Source organism: Leptidea sinapis, chromosome 20, assembly GCF_905404315.1.
Source record: "Leptidea sinapis chromosome 20, ilLepSina1.1, whole genome shotgun sequence".
Classification (NCBI taxonomy): Eukaryota; Metazoa; Arthropoda; class Insecta; order Lepidoptera; family Pieridae; genus Leptidea; species Leptidea sinapis.
Window position 1 is genome coordinate 1,901,939 of NC_066284.1, and position 25,846 is coordinate 1,927,784.

Genomic DNA, 25,846 nt, shown 5'->3' on the forward strand with positions numbered 1-25,846 from the left:
CAGTCGAGACGATTACCACAAACTTCGTTGACGTACGTGCCTCTCTCACATTTTTTATATCTCTTATTTCCTTTGACTATGTTACACTGTTCGCGACTTGGCAGCCATGATGTGTTCTCACAGACGGGACATTCTACAAGAGTCCTGTCAACGAATTCAATAATTTAAAAAAATAAAACAATATTCCAGTCTATTGTATAAATACTAGTAGTTGCCGGTTGCATTCGCAGCTAAAGGTTTCATCTCAATAAAATGTTTAATATTAGAATAATTATGTCATAAACAGTGGCCAGATGCCTCAATTTTCATCGAGTTGTCACACTGAAACATGTAAGAATACTTGAATTTAATATACTAATACCATGAAATATAATATGCAGATTTAAATTCATTTCCTTTACCGTAAGCTCATCTCATTATTAAGTTAATATAGATTCGTTAGAATGTAGTATTTACAATGAAATAAATTGTCTGTCAATACCAGGCTTTTATTTTTTCCGTTGTAATATTATTTAATTTGGCAACAGATCGTGAGTTGGATCGTGGCTTGGAACCTTGCATATTCACGTAGACTTAGATTTTATTCGAGAATATCCGGGTGTTAAGAATGCTTAACTATGAGCCTTACGAGAAAGCTCATGGTCGCTCAGCGGGCAATGGAGAGGGCTATGCTCGGAGTTTCCCTGCGAGATCGAATCAGAATACGACGGACAGATAGCCGTCGGGGCAGTTCAGTCCTTGAATGGCGACCACGTACCGGAAGACGCAGTGTTGGTAGTTGGTAGTACCTACGTATTGCAGCTTTCAAATCTCTGGACACACCCTATGAACGGAGCCTGTCGTCAGGATGCAAACTGTAATTTTCATTGGTGATTTTGAAGTGTATGCCTAGACCCGCCTTCACGATGACACTGTCACAACTTACAGGTAATTTAGACTAATGGACGGGGACGAATATCAAGCCGTACACGTGCATTTTTGACGAATATGTTATAAAATCATATTCTACTTACCGCGTCCTTATGCCCTTGCGTAGCTTCAGCTGTTCCACATTAATTGTATCTTGTATAACTCCAACATAATTTCGCTAGAACTTATATTTGCGAACAATAAAATAATATGTGAAACTAATAAAATAAAAACAACAACATGCAAAGCCAAAATTAATTTGAATAAATAAATAATTTATAGCAAGTTTTACTACTCATATTTAATACAGGCAATTATTTTTTGGATGTCTATAAATGCATACAACGGCTGTCTCCCAGAGATAACATTGAACATTTATAAGACTTTTCTAGCGTAGGTACCCGTCAGAAATGTTTGGTTCGTCTCTTTCAATAAGGTTCCTGTCTTCATATCCTCTGTAAAGAGCAGTCGATGATGCGAGTAACGCTAGAAGTATGCACAGAATGGGCTGCATCTTTGGAGTCCTGAGGGAATAGAGTGATAAAATAAATAATTGATTTCTGTAAAATCGTTCAACTGAAGCTACCAGTGGCAGGCTCCTTTGCACCACAACGGCGTCTATTTCTGCCGTGAAGCAAACAGAAATTTACTACAAAAATTCAACTTAGAATAATACAGATATTGCTTTGTGTTCAAAATTGCAGGAACGATGCTTTATTTGGAGCGCAGTAATCATAATAAACGAAATATTAAAATAAACACACAGGCTCCAGAAGTCACTGACATTGATTCAAAATAACCTTTGATCGAGACCAAATGCAATTGGCTTTAAACTACCAACTTAAATAAGCTTGTTCATGTGATTATTATAATATTTTTACTTTAGATTATTTTTACCAGTGGGAGGCTCCTTTGCACAGGATGCCGACTAGATTATGGGTACCACAACGGCGCCTTTTTCTGCCGTGAAGCAGAAATGTGTTAGCATTATAGTGTTTCGGTCTGAACGGTGCCGTAGCTAGTGAAATTACTGGGCAAATCAGACTTAACATCTTACTTATATCTTTTTTTTTTATTTCCAATGTTTGTTTTGTATGGACGTATTTTCTATCAGATAATTTATTGACGCACGGTTTGATAGTTCTGCTGTGAAACAATTTCATTATAACAACAATGAGTTATGAAATATTATTGACAAATTCATAAAAAAAAGTATTTTATTTATTATGTACAGAACAACGTCTGTCGGTTCAGTTAGTATTCAATGAAATTTAAGAAGTACAGTAAAATACTCATACAAAAAAAAAACAAACATTCAAAATACAGTAATACTACTCGTATCTAATTTTTGAAATAGTTTATAGCCAACCGCACTTGAAAAATATCGGATTAAGAAGTAAAATTCGATGGATGTTTTTTTATATTCTTATATTTATTTTTTGAAGCTTATAAGTTATATTACAATTATTTCCAGCGTAGACTCTATCTGTATTTTTAAAGACTATAAGAGATCACGTCAGTGTTGTTGTAAAGGAAAAATAATAAAAATTAATTGGCAGTGTGAATGTAAATATGCATTAAAGAAAATGCGCGCACGCCGCCCGCCCTACGTCACAAACCTCTCCCCCCGCCCGCTTCCCTCCCGCCGCCTGCTGCCATTTGAGTGAAAATCTTGGTGCAATTCGAGCGTATTTTCGTCGTGTAAAAACTTTAACAAATTTAATTATTGCCAAAGTCTTTATTATTATTTGATAAATAATTGTGTAAAATGGGTATGATATCTAGAGTGCGCGGGCGTATAAGGAGTGACTCTTTCTCGAAGATTCACATAAAATCTGAAGACAAAATTGCAAATATCGGTACGTAGTAATCACACCATTTTAATGACTAATGTTGGTCACGAAGTCCGTTTCTCATTGCCTAAGCTCGTAGAGAAAGTACGCAATATTTTGAATCCATTGTTTGAATTTGGTGATTGTAAACTTTCTAGAAATTTCTTGTAATAGAATCGATTAAAATGTAAAATTTTGTAAACATTTAATATTAATATTGTCTCTTCTAGATTTAGTTTTTCTCGGATTTACATCGTATCGAATTGCTCGTAGCGACGTAGTTTACATCACGAGCGATTGAATACATCGTAGTAATTTGAATGTAGCAAATATTGACACAGTTGAATGTAAAATTAACTTAGCCTAAACAGCTGTTCACTAGAACCGTAAAATGAATTTATCAGGAGGTGCGGAGAATGTGCTAAGTAATATCTAAGCTCTGGCAAAGAATATATAATAGTACAAGTGGCAACATTTCGGCCAACGGATCAGCCTACTTCAGATCTTCCTTGTGATACATATATGTATTGTTTTGTTGTAAATAAATATATGCGATATATGATCTACTAGCGGACCCAACAGACGTTGTTCTGTTTAAAAAAAAACCTTTTGCGGATGAAATTTCGTGAAATCCATTCTTAGCTGAACTTCTACTCGGCAAAAGGAATATTCCTACCAAATTTCAAGACTCTACACCTTAATAAAAGTTCCAAAGATATTGTGATGAGTCATATATAGGTGGAAATATCTCTTGAATAAATATATAGATTTGTATTTTTTTTTATGAAATGACGGGATGAGACGAGCTGGACGTTCGGTTGATGGTAATTGATACGCCCTGCCCATTACAGTGCAGTGCCGCTCCGGATTCTTGAAAAGCCCAAAAATTCTGAGCGGCACTACAATTGCGCTCGTCACCCTGAGACATAAAATGTTAGGTCTCATTTGCCCTGTAATTTCACTAGCTACGGCGCCCTACAGACCGAAACACAGTAATGTTTACACATTACTGCTTCACGGCTCCTTTGCACAGGATGCCGGCTAGATTATGGGTACCACAACGGGGCCATTTCTGGCGTCAAGCAGTAATGTGTAATCATTATTGTGTTTCAGTCTGAAGGGTGCCGTAGCTAGTGAAACTACTGGGCAAATGAGACTTAACATCTTATGTCTCAAGGTGACGAGCGCAATTGTAGTGCCGCTCAGAAATTTTTGGGATTTTCAAGTGCCCTAAGTCTGGTCAATATGACCTAGCGATCCCAATCACATGACACCGCACGACAGTGAGACTTAAGGTGGATTGCGTCATGTGATTAAATATTGATACGTGGGGTATTTCAGTATGGCTTATATCCCTGGTGCTGCTGCTGCCATATTGGGCTCCTCGTGGTCTCCTGGTGGCTCTGGGAGGTGCGTGGCTCATGGCCGCCTACACGTGCCTGGTGTTGCCAGTGCTGATCTCAGCTAACTACAAGTATCCAGCGAGGTGGTACCCTGCTGTCGCGAAGATTGCCAGAAGTAAGTGGAAAAGGCGACAGTCTTGAAAACAAACTCTTATTCTTGAGTAGGGAAATAGGAGAAGAAAATTATTGTGAATTTCTATTCATTTATTTAATTTTTTATTGAATAAAATGAAATTATACAAAAAAGACATCACTACACAACACACATCACACACAAACCGACTAACAAATAAATATTCCTGCTACAGTCTACAAAGCGTACACAATTTGTACTTATTTTTGAAAAAAAATATTTGAAGTTGATTTTACTATGTATATAAATTTAGCTATAAACATCACCCTCACTAACAACTATTACTTTCTTTATCTAATTAAGTTTTCTTTATTTGAGTTAGGTACATTATAATATTTTTTTTTATATCCTTTCCATCATTATAACCATGTGCATGTGCTTTGGGGACCTGGTGACTTGTAGCACAGGTATTCATTACCTATTTCAAGCACTGCCATCTCACAATTAAAACAATGTCTAAATATTGATATTAATCAAATCAAATCACAATCACTTTATTCATGTAGGTCACGGAAATGTCACTTATGAATGTCAAAAAACATTTTTTTTCCTATTTAATCTACTGATACTTCGTAAAGGGTTGAGCTAATGAGAAGAAGTAGCAAGAATCTCATTGCCACTATTTTAAATCAAGATTTACATTTTCTTCGTTCATTAATAAACTTTGTCTACTATGTGATTGTGAGAGAAAATAGATCACATATTTTTAATTATTAATCATTTCAATCTATTCACAAAAAGTAATACGGACAGAATATTGATTCTTCTTCTTTTATATACTTTTCCTTACCCACCTTGAGTTTATAATTTTATTTTTATTTTATATTATTGTGTTCTTGGTGTCACGGAAGTGAAGACTATGCATATTGTGACACCTTAATTTGTTGTACATTCAACTCATACTTTGTTAATATTCGATATATTTTAAGCGTATTAGAATGTAACAACCACTGGTTGTACTATAAATAAATAGATAAATAAATAAAAATATGTGAACACAGTCGCGGCTGTGTATTAGTTAACTACTAATTCAATATTTGTCTGTTATTCTCCGACATATTTTAACCACGGACTACTAAAAAAAATAAGGACACCGTGTCACATTACATAACAGTGTAGCACCAAAACAAGCCGATTAACGTGTAAATACATAGCTTCTTATACTACTACAGGCCGATAGGCGGCCATTATGAGAATTGTCATCATCTGTGACAGATCAGTTTGCGTCTCAATGCAATATATTAAAAATGCCATCGTGCGTTGTAAAGAAGTGTAAAAACGATACTATATAAGTATTTGTGGCCATATATAATTATTTAAGGGAGAAAAAATTGGTGTACTAGTATCCCCCGTAACCGCACACACACTGCATAAAGGTGCTTCACTTGCTAATATCACGACGCGGTGTCCTTCTTTTTTTACTCGTCCGTGATTCTAACGTTGTTGACGAGATTATTGAATGAACGTAAATACGTACAACTTAAATATAGATCAGTGTTTAAGAACAGACACAACATAAACATGGGGAAGAGCCAAACTGACCTATGCAGTGGTTATGCCACAGGAATTTAGTAAACAAACAATACCTACGGTTATTAAATTTATTATTATGATCGTTTGTATTATTTTTGTGATTCTTATTCAATTTTTAAGATCGTGTCACACGCGCCTTTTGCAATTTCCCAAATCTAATATAAAATATGCCCAAAATTTCTTAATTCCGCGTCTGTCACGACCTTATAATAAACAGTACGCTGAGTTTGATGTACATATTTCACTTATCAAGAATTAAGTTAAAAAACGGAAATAAAAACATTTTCGTAAAAATAATAATATTACGTAACGCATAAAAACGCAGTACTCACACACTCTAACTTTCTCCCTCTCTCTCTCACACACACACATACACACACACACATGAATACACACACATGAATACACACACACACACACACACACACGCGCTCTTCTAATCTTTTATTTGTTAGTATATTATATTATTTCCTCCAGTCCTAACAAACGCGCTCATTTATACCTGGTATTCATTACCTGGCCCAGTACGCTAACCTTAACGTGAAAATATGTACACCTAGTTCCATCTCCATCCCAACATTTCCACCATCCTTCCTAACATCCCTACAAATATTATAAATGTGAATGTTGAACTACATGTTTGTTACACTTTCACGCCTAAACTACTCAACCGATTTCGATGAAATTTAATACAGAGATAGAATATAACTTTGAATAGGACATAAACCCTTTTATTGCGAATAAACTTTCGCTTTCACGCCTAGCTCCAAATTTGAGTTTGATTATTTTTGGTACAAAAATAGACTAGACTTTGGAAAAGCTAACATTTAAAAAAAAAGACATGAATGGGTTGAAATAAGGGATGAAAATTTGCATGGGAATTCGTCATTTTCGGAGATGAAACCATGAACCTTTGTATTTAGGCAGGCAAATTTGTTCGAGCCTTTTTGAAACTTAGTCCTACATGGGGATGAAATACGAGATTAAAGTTCGCAGGGAAATACTATTAAAGAGACTGTCCACAATGACTGACACAATGAGGGATATGCGCTGTGTCGTAGAAGAGCGCTGAGCAGGCGTAAAGAGCAGTTCGTGTGTGTATTATTTGCAAAGTATCCTAACATATAAAAGGTCTCGGGTAAAAGCTAGTATTTCACAAAAAAAAAATACATTAATTATTAGTATAAAGATTTGTGAATTCGTTTTGAACATTCCAATGTTCAATGGAAAGACGACCATTCTAATAATATACCGGATCTAGGAAAGGAAGTTATTTGACATTGTTCCAATGGTCGGTGTTCGGTTTAATATATTATAGTGGGCGGAACGTCGAGGGCAAAGTCGCTTTATGCTGTAATGTATACACATTAACGACTTATCTACAAGCCAATGTATTCATATATGAATTCAAAATAGGGTGTGATACCACTTATTGAAAGTCAAAAACTACCGCCCATTCCAAAAAGTATGCCTCAGACCTGAGAAGAATGGGCGCAACAAACTCAGCAGACTTTTCTATCATAAAAATATGGCTACAAAATATTATCGTACAATTAAACTTACTATTTAATAGACTGAGGGTAAAAAAATATTCAATACCTTAAATAAATTAATTAATGTGCCGTACTCGCTTTTGACGCCACGCGTGCAACCTAAACATGTCGCGCGCAGACCTATTTTCAGCGTTAAATTAAAATCATAAATAATGGAGACAGTGTTCCGGAAATGTGGAGTTTTTAATTGGAAATTTCGTCCTCTTTCAGAATCTTTTTTTGAAATTTCTTAAATATTAATAGTTTATGAAAAATTTACAAAAACTTAAATACCATTTTTTTTCATCTTTAATTTTTTATAACTTTTGCAGTTTTTACATTTTTCTAGGCGTCATTCCGGATCTATCTAATGAGCTATCGCACATAATTTTAAGAGCAGTATCTCTATTTTGTACCATTTTCAACTTGTCGACTAGACTACTAGATAACACTATCTATACATTGTGGAACGCAAAAAAGCAGAATATATTTTGAATCGTACACTAATTATTGTTTACACATAGTATGTGTTGTGGTCGGAAAGTCAGGTCATTGCCGATTCCGAGCTCAATGGGCGACGGAAATTGGCGTAACGCCAGCAGACTTGCGTCAAATATACCTTTTTCATATTATTTGCCGTTCAAAATACATGGATTATTAGCTTTCTTTTGTAAAGCTCCACAATGTAGGTACTTCAACATTTATATTTGAAAAAAAATCAGTTGGTTACTGGGGCTACTTCGACTGCATCAAGAGAATGTAAAATGTACTACATTGTTCTCAACACGTCTCAATAGCCAAATTGGGATACTGAAAATCCAAGCGCTTATATATTCTTACTACACTTAATTATAGATTTTTCGTCATGTAATCATATTCAATATTGTATACAGGATATTACAAAACCACTCGTAAAGCCGAAAGGAGGTTAAATGTGGCCTTATAAAGAGTCCATTCACGATACTAAAGAACCGTAGTAACGCTGTATAACAGGTAGCAAACATTTATGAATGAAAAGTAGAAAAACAAAGTAGACAATTATTAGTAAAATAGGTACGTAGGCCTTTCTAATTAATAATCTGGTTCGTTGACATGACAGGTTACTAAGGGTTGACTAAATTAAAAATTTTGGCTGTGTTATTTAATTATGTTTTTACGGGGTATTTTCTAACACGTTGTATATGTTTACAAAATAATTAATAACTCAAAAAGCCAAGTAGTAGGCATAACAAGTATATATTTGTTTCTTGTAATAAACGTTATGATAAAAACACTTAATAGAAAATTCGCTAATGGCACATAATATACAATTTTATTTATATTTACTTTTCAACTAATTTCACCCGATTCTCCAGGATGAATGATGAATAAAACCCGTTTTGCAGCACAAAGATGATATATAAGATGGACTTAATACTACCGTTATACCCCTTAGTCGTTACCCACCTAGATGAACAGAACCTACTTTGCAAAATAACCAAAAAACTAAATACAAAAATTACTGCACAGGTTTATGAAGCCAATCAATAACACGAACATATCGAGAATTAATTGTTTTAAGAAAATCAGAGATATGAAATGTATTCAGCGAAATATTTGAATTTGAAAAATACGAAATTTAAAAAGGAATAAAAGGCATCAAAATTGATTCCTTTAAAATTATTTTTGATGCCATTTCTAATATACTAGATACTACTACCGCTTCGGAAACAAATGGCGGTCTGAGAGGTAAGAAGCGGCGTAAGAAGCTCTCCCAGCATTCTTTCTTTCGCGCTCTTTTTAATAAAATATACAATATTATACTGTCATTGCTATTGCTATATTATAATCATAATCTAGTAGCCCCAGGCTGTCCGATCACACAGATATTCAGCTGTGGAGTAGTAGGATTTACGACAGAGCCATTTTTATATTAAACATTTAAAATTGTTTAACTTAATGCAACAGTGGCTGAGACTTTATTATAAAAGTGTATGAAAAAAAAGCTACCCTTAAAGCTATTATGAAGCCCACTAGAATAAGATACAAGCAATCCCTTATTTCTAGTATTATAACAATGAAAATTACTATTAATAGCAACTAGGAAAGGAATAAATAACTATTAAGAGCATAAAGTCTGAAAAGTACATCGTATTAATCTTCCAAATATAATAGAAATGTTAAAATTCTATATCTACACACTTTTTAGTACTTAAGAAGTTGAGTTTATTAAAATAAATTGTTTAGGAATTCTGTATAAAAATAATTACTGCGACCTTAGTAAAATGGACAATCTGGTTATAATAACCTAATATTAATAAAATAAGTGTCGCTATTGTGTGTAAATAATACTGTAAATTTAATACTCTAATAATAATTACATTTCATCGGTAAGTCTATTTACTCGTGTTTGATTATATAATATCTGGACGACCGAGCCCTGCTTGGATTTTAAAGAATGTTCAAAATTTTAACAAAAAAATCTTATCATCGGACATCTGGATTCGAACCGGGATCTTCTCTGCTTTCCGGCTCACCCAATGTCCCATCCGAGTTATTATAGTCTTGTATATAGTGGCGAAATTTATCTTTGTATTATGTTATTGTGGCTGTTTCGCATTAAAAGATCGATTTCTCGCCCCCGAAACTACCTGTTTACTAAATTTCATTAAAATCGTTGGAGCCGTTTCTTAGATTCAGATTATATACAATAATTTCTTGTTTAAAGACATAAGATTATATATACGTGATTATTACTCCGCAAGGAATTAGCATTTTAAGCATTTAAGCATTTCTTTTACCTATTTATATTACTGTGGTAATAATTTTTAATATCGAAACATGTAATCTGATTAGCTACCAACTTAGATGTGCTTCGTAGACCGGTAGTATCCCCTATATAAACTATCCTTAGTATACGTACCAGAAATACTGTGTTGCTGTGTCTTCAGATGGAGTTGAGCTCTGAACTGATTTGCTTTCGCCTGCGGTTCCTTTTATATCATAAATTATCTTGTACCCTTTCTGTCAAGATATCAAAGGAGAGGCTTATGCTAAAGAGAAACATTCACGTTAAATTTTATTATACACAATTTTATTTTATTTTCGAAATTGTCCATTTACTGATTTTAAAAATTATTTCACCAGTAGAATGATACCTTATCACAGAGCTATATTTTATTAAAAAATCAAACCCTCGTAAGTTGTAATAATGTTAAATTAGGTACCCAATTATAGTTTTTACGCCTAAAATTTCTGCCTGAACAATGTCAGGAAGAGCATCTAGTATAATATAAATCTATACTGCTTATAATTTTTAATCAATATTTGTACCATATCTCAAACTGCGAACGAATTTACCGCTGGGTTAAAGACCTCGGAAATCGTACGGTTTTGATGATAATTTTAGCGCATTCCATCGGATATTTTATTATGCCAGGAAATATTTGAGATTTCAACTTAATGGAATCACAAATCAATTCTTACACGAACTCGAAACTTGATTCACTCATCCAGAATTTTGTGTAGTTTAATTTGAGAACGAATGTTTCACATTTTTAACCGACTTCAAAAACGGAGGAGGTTCTCAATTCGTCGGTATTTTATTTTTTATGTTTGTTACCTCAAAACTTTTGACTGGGTGAACCGAAATAGATAATTCTTTTTTTATTCGAGAGCTGGTGCTTCCCGTGTGGTCCATTGTAATTTGGTCCAGATCTGACAATGGCATCCATGAGAAAAACATAAAAGTCTTAAATTTGCTATAGTATGATAAATTAACGAATAACTCAATATCGCGCCAATCGATTTCGATGATTCCTTTTTTATTGGAAAAGATATACTTCAAAGATAGTTTGGTGAGAGTTTGGTTAGGTTCTGATGCCGGAATCCATGATTGAATTGTTAGTTAGTGTAATTCAAATTCATCAAAAATCATAAAATATATTTTTTTAACAAAAAAAACCGACTTCAAAAACACTATTTCAAAACAATAGATATAATATGCACTAAAAATATAAAAATAATTGCGTATTTACACAATCCAATTAATTAATCTAATTCTAATTACGATTATTGTAATTTTTGGAGTCGGTGTCATCTAAGATAGGTACATACCTATCTAGTTACATAACTACATACATAGTTATAGGTGAGATGTGCTTGAGTTGTGAGGAGGCGAGAGGCGAGAACGAGTCGCGGCGGAAGGACACCGATTTATTGTTTTGAAATAGGCTTTTGAGTCAGTTGTTTTTCTGTTATTTTTTTTTGTAAATATGAACTGCGTATTTCACCTTAGTTTGTGGTCCTTCTAACTATTATACGTTAACAGAGAAAACAGCGGTAGTGTTCACTAATTTTCAAGTGAGCCTCATTATTAAGTACTAGCCTATGCCCGTCACAATATCTGCGTGGAATTCCGCTTTTGGTCGAGGGAGAAATATAAAATGTACCAATAAGTACAGAAAATATCATTATCCGGGATAAACCAGTGCGCTTCTGAGTGACTTATGCTTTTAAAACGTTAAAATACTCTTTTTGGGAAAAAGGTTATTCATCATCGCATATTAGAGATAATATGTCCCCTCGATAAGATGCTAGGACCCTTCTATAAGTCAACTGTTTCGTATTTGACAGACAGCTTAGTATAATCAGTTAATTTATAATATCAAGTTAGGGTCTTAATGCTTAATGATTAATTGATTTACTCTTAGATTAAGAATTCGTCTCGGCTGCACTCACACTAAATACCGCACTACCTAAGATCAATAGCTTTTTTTTTACGGCAACTATTAGATGCCTGTGTGCTTGGCATCTTGACACTCAATGGCATCTTTCAAATTTTTTAACTTACGCTTCGTGTTATTTTACATTGAAATTTATAAAATACTTACTGATGATATGTGATCCCAGTGTCTTTCTTATTTCTTCTAGTAGGTATTATTATTACAATGTTTTACTACGCAACCTGGCATTTTTGTTTTAATTATTAGCGAAATTTAATATAACTTGTGGCACGTCAACGTCACACATTGTTCAAGACTGGCTGGAGTACGCTTGGGTGTAGTATCAGTTGCCGCACTTTGCGACTACGCCTGCGTTATCTAGTTGGAATGCAGCGGAGACCAATCCTTAAGCTATGGCTTTAATAAAAGAAATAAAAAAATGATGGTTGAATGAAATTAGATAAATCTGAACGAACCGACTTCAATCGACGTGTAATTGTTACCGCTTTATCTAAAATTGAACAATGTGAAGTGACAGCAAAACATAAAAGACGTTCTCGTGTAAATTTTGTTTACTTTTTAGACAATTTTTCTGATTGATAACATTTTCACGTTGAGAGTAGTGTATTTGGAAATCCGAAATGGTAACATTGTATCCGATAAAGGTATATTAGTTACCGGAGGTGTAATCTGCCATTATTTGTCGACATCAAACAATTTTCAAATTTCATAACATTTATATTGTATTAAAAGCAGTCTTGGAAAAAAGAAAAAAAAAATGTTGATACGACAGCTACCAAACTCGAGAATATCACTCAGTATAATAATTCGAACATTGACTAAAAAACATCGTACCAGCCATTTTAGAGTACATACACTTTAATCACTTTAATTTAATATTGATTGTATTGAACATAATATATTTATAATAAGAATAAATAAAATAATTACGAGTAAATTCAGCATCTTGTATAAACCATCCGAGAGAATTTTCTAAAAAATAATATTAATTCATTCAAATCAGTAGAAGTAATGGGTTGGAAACTTGATATTCTAGAGAATAATCGGTAGTGACGGATAAGTTTCCATTTTTCTCAGTTAAATCTGTTAAATTTTATTAAGTCCGTCTTCTATCGTCATTACATTTATTGGTACAAGCATGTACATAAAATATAACAGCAGATTCTAGTGTGTTTATACAGTGAAAGATATATGCTCTGTGAACGACTGGATCACTTGGCGTTGCGTAGAGACTTCGCTTCATTGTGTGTCTTCTACCGCATTTATTGTGGGGAGTGTTCCGAAGATCTGATTCCTGCCGCCGAATTCCACCTTCGCACGACACGCCACAAGTTAGGATAGCAGGCAACGCTCCTGTGATTCCTCTTGTGTTGCAAGAGAATGTGGGCGGCGGTGATCACTTAACACCAGGTGATCTGGACGCTAGTTTGTCCTCCTTTGTCATAAGAAAAAATGAAATAAATGTTATATACTTAAAAACAAAACAGTGACAAAGTAAGATAAAACAAAAGAAAGTAAATCAGTGATTTTTAGTAATCTTTCCTGTGTTCTGTTAGCCCACATCTCCGAATTTAATGTAGTTTTCACGGGCAGAGAGTAATTTAGAGCAGAATATAAATAAGGCTTTGTTTTAAAATATCTAGTCATTTTTATATATTTGTAATATACCTATTAACATACACCTATGGTGGTATTTTCGTGATAAAATTTAATTATTTTCAATGAAAATCAGCATTTTTTTCTGAGATTTCACTGTTCGACCAGAGATTTTTTGTTGTTGACTGAATTGTTTTTGATGAACCTACATTTTGTATGATAGTAAGGGACGAGACGAGCAGGACGTTCAGTTGATGGCAATTGATATGCCCTGCCCATTAAAATACAGTGTCGCTCAGGATTGTTGAAAAACCCAAAAATTTTGAGCGGCACAATTCTACTCGTCACCTTGAGACATAAGATGTTAAGTCTCATTTGCCCAGTAATTTCACTAGCTACGACGCCCTTCAGACCGAAACACAGCAATGCTTACATATTTCTTTCATACTTTAAGGCAGAAATAGACGCCGTTGCCGACTATCAACTGTTTCTCCAGGAGTCAATTGTAGGAGCTTCTGAAATCCAGTACCACATTGGTGCCACGCCAGTGCATCTAACACTGAGTTACCTCCTTTTTATGACCGTCATTGCAGCACAGTACCCATTAACATAAGTTAATTAATTTTATATTAAGTTAATTTTATTTTAGCATTTAGTATCAATTTTGCTTTGTTATTTCATTGTGTGGTGGTGGTTTGTTATCAATAAATTTTTATTCTGTTCAGGCGCATTGGTTTTCTAGTTAGGTAGGCACCGTACATGCAAGTACCTACCTTAATAATAAAATATTTAGTAATTGCACACATAACGAGAAGAGGTCGACGTTGTGATTTACTCTCGACATGTCAATTTTGTAGTTTTAACAGTAAGTAAGCTAAAACTTTATACTGGGTGTGCAATAGAAATTTGGTAATAGAATATGGGAACTAAATTAACTTTAACACTAGTGTTTTTTTTTTCGAGAGGAGTAAAATACATTTACGTATTGAAGACCCCGAAACCGACTAAAAACCTTCTCTGTGTTGATAGCCCTGAAGGCTTTTACAGCGAAGTCGGGCGGGGAACTCTAGTGCTATATATTAATTTAGGTTCTTATTAAAGTAGGCACTGCCTATTTAGGCATTTGCCTATATGGGAGGCACGCCCCTGATTCCATTCTATTCCATTGTGGTACCCATAGAAGCGATCACCCATTAGCGATTTCTAACAAAGCTTTTTATTTTTATTTATAACTTTTCAGAGGTAGCAACAAGACTTCAGTCTCCAGTGCTACGGGTCTGGAGTGTTGTGAAGGTGGCCTACTCGCCGATAGACAGAGCTGAACGACTCTTCCTGCAGCTGAATAACCTGTCCACGATGATAAGTCAGGTAGCTGGTCCTATCCATTTCAGTTCATTGTTGGGTTATTGGGTTACATGTCTTGTCCTACTAATATCTTCCCTTTCTTTTCGTGCGTCCGTGCAGAATGGGATGTCGCTATGCCAACTTAATGGCTGACAGGCTTGCCCTGCATGTTTCAGTATGACAACTCTCTCTGTTATCTCTACTTAAACATTTTATTGAGATAAAACCTTAAGGATACATATTGATAAAACCAACGGGCAACTACTAGTTTTATTATAAATTACTTATTTTATCTATGAACTATGAGTGTTGTCTTACAATTATTCACACTTTTATTTTTGTTTTGAAGATCTGATTTATTAAGTTTACTTACCTAGCAACCAACCCCTAGGTGTGTACAGAACACCAGCGCTGTGGACTAGTTTCACAACATAAGGCTGAGAAGAAGTTTTGGTTCAAAGTTTTTGTCCTAATTTGTATATTATTTTTTAGTGTTTGTAAATATGATTTAAAAACAAATAAATATAGTTTCTTTATTAAGGCCAGGTATCCACCAAAGCGAAGAGGAGAGGAGATGTATTTTGATAACCAATCAGATTTAGTTATTTTCACATCTCCTCTCCGCTTAGCTTCGGGGGAAATGGATCAAGCTGAGAGGAGAGGAGATGTCTCCTTTTGATTTTCTGTAGAATTTTGTGCACCCGAAAGCGTTACTTGACGTCTAATTTCGTTGGTCACATCAGTTGACTGATTTTGATCACTCACAGCTCACATAGAGATATGGCATAGCAGAGGCTATGCACAGCTCACATCTCTGCGATTTGGTGGTGATAAGCTGACAGCTTCGCGGCTTACCAGTGGGAGGCTCCTTTGCACAGGAAGAAGCGGCTAGATTAAGGGGACCACAATGCCGCCTATTTCTGCCGTGAAGCATTAATGTGTAAACATTTCTGTGTTTCGGTCTAAAGGGCGCCGTAGCTAGTGAAATTACTTGGCAAATGAGACTTAAAATCTTATGTCTCAAGGTGACGAGCGCAATATTTGGATTTTTCAAGAATCTTGTTGTAATGCGTCTCGTCCCTTATTTTCATAAAAAAAATCTCTCGTCTTCTCTCCTCTTAGGTTTGGTGGATACCGGGCCTAACTTAGTCGGTCGGTAAGGGGTTCAGCGTGGACCGATTCTTCAGTGGAGGGCGCGTATAACCCCTAACCCTAAGCCGTGCTTTAGGTCCATTCTGCATGTAGACTGTAGTCCGGCAACTTCGTGCGCGACCGTCGACGGGGTGACAGGGGGTGACGGGGACGGGATACTAAAGATGTCACCTCATGGACGGTCGAAGTTATCGGACTTTAACAAATCATTCATAACATTTTTATATTTATGGATTTCCGCAAAATAACTTATTCAACTAATTTCCTAAGTGAAGTTTGTTTGTAAGTAATAATGTAGATAGTAGGTACACTAAAACTCAACTTGACAAAATTTTTAAAATCATTCAGTAGAATGGTATATTATCACTCATTTTACTTAGAGATCATTAAATACTTTATCCTTCAAAAGATTCCAAGAAACGCGCTAAGAGGTTTATTAGTGGATATTTTTATGGAAAGGATGACAAACGAGCGTACGGGTCACATGTTTAGTGATCACCGCCGCCCACATTAAATAAAGCCAGCGGTATATAAAAGCCAGCTTGTGTAAATGTATCTAAATCACTTTGATATTACTTTGTAATAATACCAACCTTTCAATTACATATGTTTACCATTGGGTCGCTTCTTTACACAGGCTGCCAGTATGATTGGTCAAAAACTACTACTGTTTGGGTTTGAAGGAATATTTCCTTCATCATCAGCCGGAGGACGTCCAATGCTGGACAAAGGCCTCCCCCAAAGATTTCCACGACAATCGGTCCTGCGCTGCCCTCATCCAACTTATTCCGGCGATCTTGACCAGATCGTCGGTGCATCTTGTTGGGGGGCCTACCAACACTGCGTCTTCCGGTACGTGGTCGCCATTCGAGGACTTTATTGCCCCAACGGTCATCTGTCCGTCGAACTATGTGCCCTGCCCACTGCCACTTCAGTTTCGCAATCTGAATGCCACGTTTTGATGTGGTATATAAATAATACTATAATTACTGTTTAAATGTATCGTTTACTTTGCTTGACTCTTTGACAAAAAATATAATTATTTATTTCAGTTGCTGATTTTCGCTGCCTGCGACCGTCTCTTCGTGTCTCGAGGCCGACTAACCTGCCTTTACTCGCTCATGTTCTACAATGTCATCACATACTCCGTGAACTATATCCGGGAAATCTGCACAAAGGAGGACTGGTCACCGTACGTTAACGTAACTCGTCACTCCAGGGTCAAACATCTCGCTATGTCCGCGACTAAGATTGTCTTGGAATGGACAAAAGCTGTCACATTCGTTGTGACAATGACGTTTATTCTTTTGACTCTAGGTTTAGAGCAGGGCTTGGATCATTACAAGCCTAACTTTTTGTACACAATTATAACTGCGACGTATTATTTGCTGACAGAAAAGACATTCCTTGAGCTGTGGCCGCTGGCTTTGGCAGCTCTGAAGTTAGAAAGACTGGAAGGTATGGAGGTATTGTATTCTGGTGTTTGGGCAAGGGGTGTGACTACTGCTATAGCAGTTCCATTAGTTCCAGCTCTTTCTTGGCACGAGAGGTACAGATTAGCTTTTTTGTTAGCGTATATTTGTGTATACGTACACGGGAGGCATAGACTTGGAGAGGCTTTAGTTAAGTTCAATGAGGCGTGCGATTCGCTGGCGAGGTTTCGAAGAGCGACTCCAGAGGAGCTTTCTACGTTGGAAGATGTCTGTGCTGTGTGTCTGGGTACCATGAAGTCTGCAAGAGTCACGCCGTGTGCGCATTTCTTCCACGCAGACTGCTTACGGCGATGTCTGGCTACAACAGACCGCTGTCCGATCTGTGTCAGACCGTACGTGTTTTGTTGATCTGTGATTGGCAATAGACTTGCGAGTTGGGACTGAGCCACTTGGATCAGTATTATTTCTAGCACTTGGTTCGCTTTGTATGTCACGGACGGGAAACTGGTTTACGAATTATTTTAATCGATTCGTAATTATACATAGTCTTCAGTAAATTAAGTTTTATATGCCTATATAATACATCAGTATAATATAAATTTTCCATGTAAGTATTCAACTAATTTGGCGATAAAAGTATACAGGACTATCGTTTATACTTATTGCAATGTCTTAGATCATTTATACCTACGTCTAGATAGTGACAGCTGTAAAAACGTCGAAAACATTGACTTTAGAACTCTATTTTAAGCAATGCACGCACACTAACACAAAGTGTCATACAAATAGCGAGTGTAAGACGTAGCTTCTCACACACACTAAACTAGTATTTATATATATATCTGTATTTATAGCCTGTTTTATCGATTGTCTAACAGCACTATACTCTATCTAGACGTATTAATTATCTAAGCAATATGTATATGCACAATTTATATTCCTTTTATGTATTTGTATTGTAATTAATAAATATGTAGATGAAAAATGTATATAAGTCATAATTGAAGCTAAAATAGGCCAAGATGTGTATATTGTCTTGATAGATTCTAATGCACATTAATATTGATTTATATTTATTTTTAATTTTAAGATAGTGCACTATTTAAATTCTATAGGTATCGCAAATTTGTAATTTTGTATCAATAAATATGTCTAAATTCACGCTTTGTTGTTTTTTTTTATGAAAATCACACAACGACAACGAACGTTTACGCCCCTTGACGAATAGCGAGTCAGCGTGCATACTGTCTTAATACGAGCACTCGAAGCACACGAAGATAAATCTTACATGAGCTTCGTCGACTTCGTTAAAGGGAATTCGCAGAAAATAATCTAACTAATCTGTTATAAATATTGTATGCTCCGAGTTTAAACTCATATACGTATCATATGGTGTCTATGCGGATGACAACACAGGGTATGCTTCCTAGACCGGCCGTGTCCACATCTCCCGGGCTAGCGTCGACGAGAACCGGAACAAACTTGTGTCTAAAATCGAGACTATGCAGTCTAGGAATGGGGCCGACAAAATTTTGTACAATTCAACCCTAAGAAGACACAAGTTTGTGCGTTCACTGCTGAAAAGTCTCTTAACCTATTCCTGCTGGTCCCTAAACTATACCCGAATGTTTTAAATTACGACTTAGGATGGACTTGAGAACCTGTCGGTCGAGGAAAGCATTGTAGGTTCGATTCCCGCTCAGAATTGATAAATTTTTACCACTTCTGCACAGCCACATCTAAGTAAGTAAATATTTATATAGGATTATAGTAATTATTTAGTCGATTGCTGTTCTATAATATAAAGCGCTATATCTGAATGCTTTTAAATAATAAATCTTTTTAAAAGTGCTCCATCTATTTCTTATCTCTTATACTTCGACTTACATCCAAAGCTTTATCGGTAAAATGTTTGCTTTGTGCTATGGGAAAGGACGCCTATAATATTTTTAGATTATATTAGTTCTTAAACGTACCGATAGATGGTGCTGGTTTCGGTGATATCATATTGATACTGACGAATTAAGGCGACTTATAATATGTGGCGTAAATAGTACCTCAGATTACCATAGCACTATCCCTTTCTCTACTTTGGATAAACTGCAACAAGGCATTTGCTGTCTCGCCTCTGTAGAAAACCTGCTCGAGCCTCGACACTTCCCGCATCACGCTTCAGTACAAAGAGAATTTAAACATGCTTCAGTAATCGCGAATTAATTTCGGACAGTGTACGTGTTTGTTATTTAACTGCTTTGTTTTGATGAAATTTTCGTCGTAAATCCAATAACTGAAAATGTGATATAAATGTTTTTAATAAATTTTAGCATAAATACGCAATGAAATGTTGGATTTTTACTATGACATGGTAAGCTTTAACTATAAGTTACAGAAAGTTTAAGAAGAAGAAATAATGCATTCCAACAATGTTATCAGCATACCTAGATTTTTCTTTTTTAATCTGAGTAATATTCGTAAAGCAAACACTACAAGATGTTTTATTTAAAAATAAAATAATACTAATTGATATTAAGGTAGAATGGTAGATGCATAAAAGTTATTTGAAACATATAAAAAATGCGCAGGAATATATTATTATTATAATTAAACGTAGATAAGTGTTTATTCCTATGCAATCTTAAGTTGATGTGTTTAATTAAAAGTATCCAATTGTAACAAACAATAGTCGGTAGGTAAGTACATATACTATAAAAATAATTAATGATCAATGTAATGTCTTTGAAACTTGGTCCTCAGAATTAATTTATTTCCGTCACCCAAACTTAAAATATATAAAAATCCCGTGCTTGTTACCTGCGTAACTAGTAAAGCCCGTACTACATTAATTATATTGCGAATTTGTTATCAAAAATAGGTACTCAGATTTTGGTGGATTATATATTACTGTATGTTAGTTGGTATATACGTATAATTTTCCTGTTATGATTAATTTAATAACATAGCACCGAGGGCATTCGTATGTACTGTCATTGTCAGATTATTGTTTCATATTGGTGCTTGCCATGTTTTCAATAAATTCATCAAGCCGAGTGTGACTTCATTTGACGGTTTTTCTAACATCCATCATAAGGCCTTATATTAAAATACGCAATGCATTGCTCGAAAGCCATACCATTTAATATAAACGTAAGTTTACTTGACGTTATAACTCAACGAACTTAAACAGCAATCACTATGCTATCTGATATCTCCACCATTTTTTCTTCTGCATATCAATGATATGTTGGACGCCTACAACATTCATTGCTATGCAGACGGCAGTACTGGATATGCCGTATACACGGGCCATGCAGGTCTCTGTTCGGAAATCGTCGACCAATGCCGGAAGATACTTGTGTCTTTTATTGAGTCCCCTCTTGAAAAAGTCACGAAATGGGGTAAATTGAACCTGCTCCAATTCAACCCCCAGAAGACTCAAAACTACGCGTTCAGCACTAAAAAACCTGATTTGTCGTATCACCGCTCTTCGACAACACTTCCATTAAAGCCTCGCCTAGTATTGGAACACTGGGTCTCGAAATCTCGAGCGATTCCCATTCCGCGGTCATATGGCAAATCCAAATTAGCTTCGAAGAAGCGGGGCGTCATAAATAGAGCACGGCAATACTGAAGCTTGCACACATTCTATCGCTCTATGAAGCGCAGATCCGGCCACATATTGAGTACCTATTGCTGTCATCTCTGGTCTGGTGCACCTCAGTATCAGCTCTAACCACTTGACCGCGTGCAGCGCAGAGCTGCTTGAATTGACGGTGATCTAGTGCTCTGTGAATGGTTAGTTCACCGGGGTTTGCGTAGAGACGTCGCTTAATTATGTATCTTCTACCGCATTTATCAAACCTTATCCTATTATCACGGGGAGTGTTCCGAAGAGCTGTTTGACGGGATTCCTGCCGCGGAAAACCATCTTCGCACGACACACCAAAAATTACGATATCATCCCACCATCTGGCTGTGTAGAGTTCCTCCACTGTGCGGTTTTCAATGAACTTTCTTCCACGCACACCAAAATAGCTTTTGTGGAGTTTCCAGTGCGATACAACATGGGTATCTTAAAACAAAACGCGTACACTCTTCTAAAGAGCCGACAACGCTCCTGTGGTGTTGCAAGAGAATGTGGGCGGAGGCGATCACCAAAAAGAATCAACAACAAGATAAGATCGAAATAATGACGTACCGCATTATTCTCAATATAAAATTTTAGCATATTACATTACATTTTACACACAACTCCAAAATTATGGAGAGTGTGCTACTGTGTGCATTGCAATGAGGTGACCCGCTTAGGACATTTAAAACAATAAAGTTCTGAACAGCTACGCGATTGCACACGTCGCCTTGAGACAAAAGCTCAGTAATTTCAGTAGCTGCGTCACGTAAAACCGTACTATTTATTTTATTGCGCTTTGAAACTTCTGAGCTGAGCACTTTATTTTGTGTTTAACAAACCTACGTCAAGGGAGGACTTATGTATACGGGTATATGAAGATGCAGACCAGAGCCCCGTGGATAAAAAGGGCCTCCAGAGCCCATTAAAGTTGCACAATTATTTTTTTAACTTTTGTTGAATGTCTAAGAGTTGCTGTTTGGGTTTATGCTATGATGTCTTCCAAATCGATCGACTTCGGCGACTGTTACCTGGACTTTCAAGCAACATTAAGATTTATGCTTTTTTAACTAAATAAATCCCCCTTTTTTTCAAATGCTGTGTGCATTAAAGAAAAAAAAATTCGGATTTAATTGCAATTAATTTATTGATAAGTCAGGCCTCTTAGTAGTATTTAGCCCAGGACCCCGCGAACTAATGGTCCGCCGTGCGATAGCCGCGAATGCGGTCCCGTGAAAATAAAGAAACTTCTTAATGAAGCGTAATACAAAATCCATAGTCTACTTTCAATTCATCATTAAATTTGCAGAGTACCTAACTAGCTCCCAAATGACAAGGATTTACAAGAAAAATTAAACATAACATTGAATGTATTATTTCTTTCAATTCTTTCAGTTTTTCTTATTAGTACCTACTAATTAGTATATATAAATAGGAACCTTCCTATTTATAACTAAATCACTATCCATAGAAAGGCAGACTCGCATTAAATCCCTTTTCTTTTTATGTCATATATCCATATTCCATTTCAATTTTCCTTTATTTTGTCATCATTCCCATTCAACACGAACAAGCTATAAGATGTTATGTGAAGTGTGTGTTCTGTGTGGTAAGAATTCGTGATAAAGAATTACGTCATTCAGTTGATGGGATTCAAGTTGAATATATTTATAGCGAGTGACGCGTCTAGCGACGACCATCAATGACAACATGGCATTCGACCCGAAACTATGGCATTGGCTATGATCTTTTAATGATTGTTATTGATTTACTAAAAAGTTTATGTTAAAAATGAAATATACCATACGGCTTGGAAACTTGACCATATATCTAAAAATTTATTGTTTCTTTGTTTGCAATAAGATGTGCTAATGCGATTTTAAAGAATTGTGTTCTGTTTAGACTTATTGTATGGTACATTGGATGCTGTTTCCGTAACTAGACCCCAATGGTCCATTTTGTGAGTATTGTTGACTCCGGCTTGAAGCAGTCGAGCTCCATCAAGTTCTTCCTGATATTTAGGATGTTCACAAACTTGTCGAAGTGAGTTCCTATTTTTCAGGAACTTTTCATGTTCGCGTTTTCTTTAGATTTAAGGTTTACATGACGTTTCATTTTCGACCAGATATCATCTGAATGTTAAGACTGTCTGTCACGCCTGTTATGTAAAAGGTGCTTGTTTAGTGGTGTGGTTTTTTCTTGTTTACTTACTGTGCTCACCATAATATGGATATCGTGCGTGCTTAAGCTAGAGAATCGACGTGTCAGTATTGTAGTTATATAAACTTTTATGTAGCAATCGGGACACAACTTTTTATCAATTCGCGCACACAGACAGCGCGAGCGTCACGATTTTCCGACACATAGTAAATATTCGCGATAATCCTATTTGTTACTTACCACCTTAAGATACACAGTTTTGCAAACGTCACTGAGTGCAGATTGCTTGTAGATTAACTAAGATTAGCTTGACTTAGACTTAGCTTGTGGTTGGATAGTTTAATATTCGTATTACTAAGAAGCTATTGCCAAGCGTGGCTGACTGCTTACGACTTTTGAATCAGTTAGAGTAACAATTAATTCGCTTTCCTTTTCTATTTTGGTGTATATCCGTTAGAGATATTCATCTCTCTTGCACGCCTTGTTCAGATATGCTAGTATCGATAGACAAAACTTGTCGTAAAGCCATAAATAGTTTTATGAATGATTTTACCGGAGCTTGGTAAATAATTCTGTTGAAACAAGCTCGTGATCATAAAATATTTGATAGGACTGGGTCTGTGCCATAGTAGTAGTATAAAGAAAAAGAAGAGAAATAAAACATTGAGAAGATAAGAAAAAAGAACGCAATAATTTGTTTGGAGATGAAGTACATAAAGCAATAAAACACATAATAATTATACCGACGTAATTATTAGTGTTTTAATAAATACATCTCAATAATGGCGCAATTATAGTAATTGTAATTATAATAAATGTATGTAATATAAATATGTAAATGTAGTCAATATATTAACGGTTTTCTATAAAAAATATTTTTACGATGGCAACATTCACAATTTCAAAGCATACGTATGACGCATCTGCGATGGCTAGTTCATAGTTGTGATGACTGGTCAACGTCTTATCGTGATTACTTTTATGTTATATACAATTTTTTACAGTAATCTCGACAGACATCTATGTTTACATACAACCAGCGAATTCAAGGTTTGAAGGTCGATGCTGCGACTGTACCACTGTACAATGATTTACAAAACTCAAAAAATAAAATTAAAGTCAATGGGATATAATAAAGATAAAAGGAAGTCGTGTAACTAATTCTAGTAGGCTTCATAAGATACATAATAGCTTTAAGTGTAAATGTATACACTTTTATAATAAAGTCCTGGCCACTGTTCAGGCATTTTCTATAAATAAATTTAAATGTTTTATTAAAAAATGGCTCTGTCGTAAATACTACCACTACACAGCTGAATATCTAAGTGATCAGACAGCCTAGGACTAGATTATGAATATTTTATAGCAAAAGCAATGACAGTACAATATTATATAATGTTATAAAAAAGAGCGCCAAAAAAAGAATGCTGGGAGAGTTTACGAAAGCTACCACATTATGATATAACAAATCATTTTATAATTATCTTATTAATTTGACTAATAATTGTTATCATAAATGAAACAAACAGTATAAATACATAGTAAATTCAATAAATAATGGTACATTTCTCTCTCCATGTTCCGAGAACGAAGTATTAAGGATAATAAATCCTCTTAAAAATATAAATGCAATAGGTTATGATTCCATATCTACACAATATATAGGTCCCAAACATTGCAAGCACAGTATCTCTCATATATTTACTCTCCTAAATATATTTTTCAGAGGTTGTCTTTCCAGAAAGTTTTAAGTTATCTGTTATAAAGCCTATAATTATCTAGCCTATAAAAATCTATAATTATTGTCCAACTACTCTTTTCTCTTTTTTTTTTTCTTTTTCAACGCGGCAAGCGGCAACGCCGCCTTATGATGCCGTGCAAAAGTTGAATAGCAGCGCTAGAAAAGATGCCTTTGAATTGCGCCGCCCGCGGCCGTCAAAGAGATACCGCCGGCACGTGTATTTTATAGCCTAAGCACATGGTCGGATTTGGCCCGGCTGAACTAGCGGACGCGGTCTGGTACCGGAACATTCTTTTTTATTTATGGAAAAGGAGGACAAACGAGCGTACCTGGTGTTAAGTGATCACCGCCGCCCACATTCTCTTGCAACACCAGAGGAATTACAAGAGCGTTGCCGGCTATTAAGGAAGGGGTAGGTACACGCTTTTTTTGATGGTACCCATGTCCTATCATTATATAATATTATATTTTTATATTTGTGTCGAAACACCGCACAAGGAATCTCATTCCACAGCTTTGTCGTACGAGGAAGAAAGCTCCTTGAAAACCGCGCTGTGGAGGACCGCCACACATCCAGATGGTGGGGATAAAATCCTAACTTGTGGCGTGTCGTGCGAAGGTGGAATTCGGCGGCAGGAATCAGGTTAATCAGCTCTTCGGAACACTCCCCGTAATAAATGCGGTGGAAGACACACACAAGCTCAATGTGATATCAAATAAACAACTTTG

At 35.6% G+C, this 25,846-nt stretch overlaps 2 protein-coding genes and 1 long non-coding RNA gene across 3 annotated transcripts in view; 2 read left to right on the forward strand and 1 right to left on the reverse strand.

Moving 5' to 3' along the window:
• Nucleotides 1-5: 5 nt before the first annotated feature.
• On the reverse strand, nucleotides 6-10,271 carry LOC126970280 (uncharacterized). Its single transcript, XR_007730599.1, has 3 exons — nucleotides 10,245-10,271; nucleotides 1,014-1,433; nucleotides 6-144 (listed from the first exon to the last, which is right to left on the reverse strand). It is a non-coding gene; the product is annotated as an uncharacterized LOC126970280 (long non-coding RNA).
• Nucleotides 2,554-18,753, forward strand: LOC126970255 (uncharacterized). Its single transcript, XM_050816081.1, has 4 exons — nucleotides 2,554-2,768; nucleotides 4,083-4,259; nucleotides 14,903-15,030; nucleotides 17,211-18,753. The coding sequence occupies exons 1-4, from the start codon at nucleotides 2,678-2,680 to the stop codon at nucleotides 17,997-17,999; spliced, it is 1,185 nt and encodes a 394-aa protein (XP_050672038.1). The 5' UTR covers nucleotides 2,554-2,677; the 3' UTR covers nucleotides 18,000-18,753.
• A 1,029-nt stretch (nucleotides 18,754-19,782) lies between these two features.
• Nucleotides 19,783-25,846, forward strand: part of LOC126970260 (uncharacterized) — a 29,445-nt gene continuing 23,381 nt past the window's right edge. Inside the window, exon 1 of the mRNA XM_050816089.1 lies at nucleotides 19,783-19,956. The gene's annotated coding sequence lies outside the window, so the exon portion shown is untranslated. The remainder of the gene's footprint in view (nucleotides 19,957-25,846) is intronic.

What these genes read in the sequence shown, in the direction of transcription:
- LOC126970255 (XM_050816081.1), top strand. Translation starts at nt 2,678, where the DNA reads ATGGGTATGATATCTAGAGTGCGCGGGCGTATAAGGAGTGACTCTTTC. An exon ending in AGACAAAATTGCAAATATCG is followed by an intron (nt 2,769 to 4,082) that starts GTACGTAGTAAT and finishes GGGGTATTTCAG; the next exon opens with TATGGCTTATATCCCTGGTG. An exon ending in TGTCGCGAAGATTGCCAGAA is followed by an intron (nt 4,260 to 14,902) that starts GTAAGTGGAAAA and finishes ATAACTTTTCAG; the next exon opens with AGGTAGCAACAAGACTTCAG.